At 41.5% G+C, this 5,000-nt stretch overlaps 3 protein-coding genes across 8 annotated transcripts in view; 2 read left to right on the top strand and 1 right to left on the bottom strand.

Annotated features, from left to right (window-relative positions):
• The window catches only part of LOC113636638 (WD repeat-containing protein 87-like), an 873,260-nt gene that overhangs the window by 549,252 nt on the left and 319,008 nt on the right, over positions 1-5,000 (bottom strand). The window lies entirely within an intron of this gene.
• Positions 1-5,000, top strand: part of LOC113650946 (kinectin-like) — a 683,852-nt gene that overhangs the window by 395,252 nt on the left and 283,600 nt on the right. The window lies entirely within an intron of this gene.
• ltbp3 (latent transforming growth factor beta binding protein 3) overlaps positions 1-5,000 on the top strand; it is a 35,900-nt gene that overhangs the window by 12,630 nt on the left and 18,270 nt on the right. For all 3 annotated transcript variants that reach the window (XM_047809361.1, XM_047809359.1, XM_047809360.1), the window contains exons 2-5: positions 2,216-2,364; positions 3,049-3,157; positions 3,265-3,425; positions 3,522-3,627. In XM_047809361.1, coding sequence (XP_047665317.1) covers positions 2,216-2,364; positions 3,049-3,157; positions 3,265-3,425; positions 3,522-3,627 — 525 coding nt within the window. The remainder of the gene's footprint in view (positions 1-2,215; positions 2,365-3,048; positions 3,158-3,264; positions 3,426-3,521; positions 3,628-5,000) is intronic.

A 5,000-nucleotide genomic window follows, 5' to 3' on the forward strand; every position in this document is an offset into this window, starting at 1 on the left:
CTGTTATTTGTTGTGAGAAGAAATCTTTTGATTTGTTTTGCTTTAATGTGTGTGTGAGGATATAAAGCTGTAGTTTAGAAAATTGTCTGTCTGTCTGGAACTCAGCAATTAACCCAGCACGCACACACACACACACACACACACACACACACACACACACACACACACACACACACACACACACACACACACACGTCTGTAACCTCAGTCTCACACGCCGGGATCCTGACCCCTGTCATTACTCCACCACTTTCTCATTGTGGAGCTCTGAAAGTTTTTTATTTCCACAGAAGGAAAAGGGGAGGGGCTTGTAGCATAGAGAAAAAAATCGCCATGGTTACTGATGATGATTTAATGAAAAAAAAAACTATGGAAAGTCTTTGTTACTTTTATCTTTCACAAAAAAACATTTACTCTTCATTTCTGTACTGCTCTGAATTTCTACATTACAATGATTCACTTATTAAACTGTTGTTTCATCAGGATTCATATATGTAATACATACAGTATATAACTACCTAGCTTATGTTGCTAACCTGACAGGATTTCTGTGAGGATTTTTTATTTTTTTAAGTACCAGCTATATATATATATATATATATATATATATATATATATATATATATATATATATATATATATATATGTAAGATTCCTGTGAGCATTATTTATAAATATTTATAAATACTTATAAAAACTGCTTATGCTAATCGGCAAGATAACCTGCTAACTTTACAGGATTTCTGAGAGGATTTTTTTTTTAAATGTTCGTAACCTTCACAGCTAACTTTAGTTAACAAGCTATTGTGTGCAAACCTGACAGGATTTGTGTTAAAATTAACATGCTAATGCTTATAAATACCCTTTACTTCTAATGTTAGCTGACAAAATAACATGCAAACTTAACAGGTTTAAGAAATATTTATAACTGTTTTTAACATTTATTGCTAGTATGCTAGTTAATCTGTGTTAAACTGCCGGGATTCCTGAGAGTGTTTTTGCATAACCACTGCTAATACTAGCCGACAAACTATCATTTGACAGGATTTAGAATTAAGTTATATATGTCACTCACATTTAATGATAATGATAGTCAGCATGCTAACATGCTAAGCAAGCAGGATTTGTGATTTTGAGTTGAAGTCAAATTTGCTAGCCTGTCGGCTAAAATATGCTAAATAGATGCCACGTGCATAATCGTTACTGCTAATGCTTGGAAAGAAACATGCTAATCTGACAGGATTTCTCATGGGTTGAGTCATATTTGTGAATGTTTTTACCCTCACAGCTAATGCTATTCAGCAAGCTAACGTGAACCTGCGCTAACCTACAGTATGGAAGCTTGTTATATCAGATCTTCATATGCAACTTTTTTTTCTTGCAATTTTTCTCCAGACTCTTGAAAGAACGAGATGATACGTATTTTATAAAATATGTATATAGTCGTGTAAAATATATATAGTCATGCATAACATTATAGAGTATTAATTTTGTTGGAGGACACGTCCACCAGCGTGTGGTGTGTAGACAGACCCTTTTAAGTACTTACATGTGGGTAAAAGCCTTTGCCAGACAGCTACACACGCGTCATTTAGCCCTGCGCTAATCGTAGTAATTAGTCGCTATGGTAACATATCCACTAGCAGTGCTGAGTGAGGTTTTTGAGTGAACTTTAATAGAGGAAGACAGATGAAACGAGGCCCGTCAGCAAGTCTACCTGCTAGCATCCCTTTTATTACGAAACTGTCTGATTATCGCATCGTTTTAAAGTCGGATTTCTCGAATGCTGCATGACTTTATAAGGCCGTGTGAAGTGAACTAATAAACACACAAACACAGAGTAACACTGATCGTAGTGAACTGAGGCCTGTGTGGGATTCACTCACTTTCTGTTTTCACCTTTTGTCAGCATTCATATAAATGAATGTAGCTCATGTTGATGTGATGATGTCATCTGTTTAGAATCGCCTGTGTGTGTGTGTGTGTGTGTGTGTGTGTGTGTGTGTGTGTGTGTGTGTGTGTGTGTGTGTCTGTCTGTCTGTCTGTCTGTCTGTCTGTCCATAGATGTACTGTCTATCATTCTTCTATCTGTCTGTCTGCCTGTCTCTCTCTGTATTCTTTTTGTTTATTGTTAGTCTGCTCTCTCTCTCTCTCTCTCTCTCTCTCTCTCTCTCTCTCTCTCTCTCTCTCTCTCTCTCTCTCTCTCTCTCTGCAGTGGTGTGTCCCCTAACCTGTCTAAATGGAGGTGTATGTAGTAACCGTACACAGTGTCTGTGCCCACCGGGTTTCACAGGCAGACTGTGTCAGTATCCTCTCCGCACTCAGGCCTCACGTGGCAACAAGCAACCTGTCTACACACTACAGGTACGTACACCCGTCACTCTAACTACCCTTCATCACTGTCATGTCTTCATCACTCTCAAATGTCTTCATCACACTCACTCCTCTTTATCACACTCATGTCTTCATCACACTCACTCCTCTTTATCACACTCATGTCTTCATCACACTCACTCCTTTTTGTCACACTCATGTCTTCATCACACTCACATGTCTTCATCACACTCACATGTCTTCATCACACTCACTCGTCTTTATCACACTCTTCATCACACTCATTCCTCTGTATCACACTCACTCTTCATCACACTCACATGTCTTCATCACACTCACTCCTCAGTATCACGCTCATGTCTTCATCACTCTCACATGTCTTCATCACACTGACTCCTCTTGATCAGACTCTTGTCATCACTCTCATTCCTCCGTATCACACTCATGTCTTCATCACACTCACTCCTCTTCTCTCCTCTACCTCCCTCACTAATCAGTGGTTAGATAAATGAGTGATTGAAAGGTTGGATGGATGAATAACGAATAACAAATACAAAATTGAAAGATCAGAAAGACTTAAACAATACGTGAACAATACTCTTGGGATTTGGACATACTTGAATAGACAGATGAAGGGATGAATGGATGTATGACCAGATGAACAGATAGATGGGTGGATGAATACCTGAGTAAACGTTTCCCTGACCCCTGTAGGTAAGGCCGGATGGTCAAGGTCTGTCGGATTCAAATGGACGCCAGCAGCTCACACACTCAGTGTTCACCCTGCCACTGTCCCAGGGCAACGGCCACCACTCGTCTGAGGGTAACACACACACACACACACCCACACACACAAACACGCAAACACACTTATCATCCACATTTTTGGGACACTTTGATAAGAACATTTCCTATGATTCTTCTCCTCAGTGCAGTTTAACGTACGCGTCCACCACTCACCAGACACCTCAGTCGTCATCCAGCCTTTCGACCAATCAGAGACCAAGCTTCCTAAAGGTGTGACCCGTCTTCCTTCACAGACACAAAAGCCCAGGGGGCGGTGCTTTCAGGAGACCACGCCTAAGCAAGCTGTGAGGGACAGAAGAATATGATGCACGGATGATGTTGATGTTAATTTCTCTTTCTTCAGTTCAGTTCATTTCTCTCTCTCTTTCTCTCTTCTGTAGTGTCTCAGTAACCCTCTCCCTGGCCTGACGAATCAGGAGGACTGCTGTGGCAGTGTGGGAAATTCCTGGGGTCAAAACACATGCCACAAATGCCTAAAGCTCCCATGTAAGTCCTTCAATCTGTCATGGTGTATGGATGACACTTGTTACAGAGTCATGGAGCCAGATATACACAGATTACATATCCTGGTTATTAAATAGTGATATGCTCTGTCCAGGTATTATTTATACCAAGTCCCCATAAATGAGCTTGTTTGGAGGATGAACAGACGTAAAAGTCAAATTGAACCATTGATACATTAAAAATAAATGTAATCATGAATAGGATTAAATCTGTTTTAATATAAAAATGATTGGAAGTATAAACAGAATAGTTTCTTTATCTATATCTGAATAACTGAATCAAATCACATTAGCATTTGATTCCTCATTACCATCCAAATGAACCGACTCGAATCAAGTATCCATGGGGACACGGTGGCTTAGTGGTTAGCACGTTCGGCTCACACCTCCAGGGTTGGGGGTTCGATTCCCACCTCCGCCTTGTGTGTGTGGAGTTTGCATGTTCTCCTCGTGCCTCGGGGGTTTCCTCCGGGTACTCCGGTTTCCTCCCCCGGTCCAAAGACATGGATGGTAGGTTGATTGGCATCTCTGGAAAATTGTCTGTAGTGTGTGTGTGTGTGTGAGTGAATGAGAGTGTGTGTGTGCCCTGTGATGGGTTGGCACTCCGTCCAGGGTGTATCCTGCCTCGATGCCCGATGACGCCTGAGATAGGCACAGGCTCCCCGTGACCCGAGGTAGTTCGGATAAGCGGTAGAAGATGAATGAACTGAGCTGAAGAGTTAAAAACCGAAACACGGTCATGAAAAGTTATCATTTGATCTTCTATGTCCTGTAGACGTATGTGTTATATAATCATCTCATGACAGTTCTGGCAGCTCCGAGTGTGTGATTGTAGACAGGGTCTTAGGTTTCAGGATGAAAGTCTTCTTTCTGGGTTTTTTTAGTGTCCAGATAGACTTTTCTTTCCTGTCTTCACTCACCTCTCTGCCAGATTTCTCTCTTGAAAGTGAGAGCAGACAATAGCGTCTCTGTGGTACACGCCAGCTTGGGGTTTTTTCTCACAAAACCAACTTTACTGTGTGTTTAAATGTGGTGTGTGTGTGTGTGTGTGTGTGTGTGTGTGTGTGTGTGTGTGTGTGTGTGTGTGGGAGGGTGTGTGTCATAGTGGCTCTACTCTGTTTTTCCTATGACACGCCCTCAATGTCAGGGTGAGACAAAAGCAGAGGAGAAGCCGCTAGAAAAATGTTCTCTCTCTCTCTCTCTCTCTCTCTCTCTCTCTCTCTCTCTCTCTCTCTCTCTCTCCCTCTCTCACTCTGTCCTTTTCTCTCTCTCAACCCCTCTCTCTCTCTCTCTCTCTCTCTCTAACCATATCTCTCTTTCTGTCTCTGTCTCTTTCTCTCTGTCTCTCACTCTCTC

This window comes from Tachysurus fulvidraco, chromosome 26 (genome assembly GCF_022655615.1).
Source record: "Tachysurus fulvidraco isolate hzauxx_2018 chromosome 26, HZAU_PFXX_2.0, whole genome shotgun sequence".
In the NCBI taxonomy this organism is placed as follows: domain Eukaryota; kingdom Metazoa; phylum Chordata; class Actinopteri; order Siluriformes; family Bagridae; genus Tachysurus; species Tachysurus fulvidraco.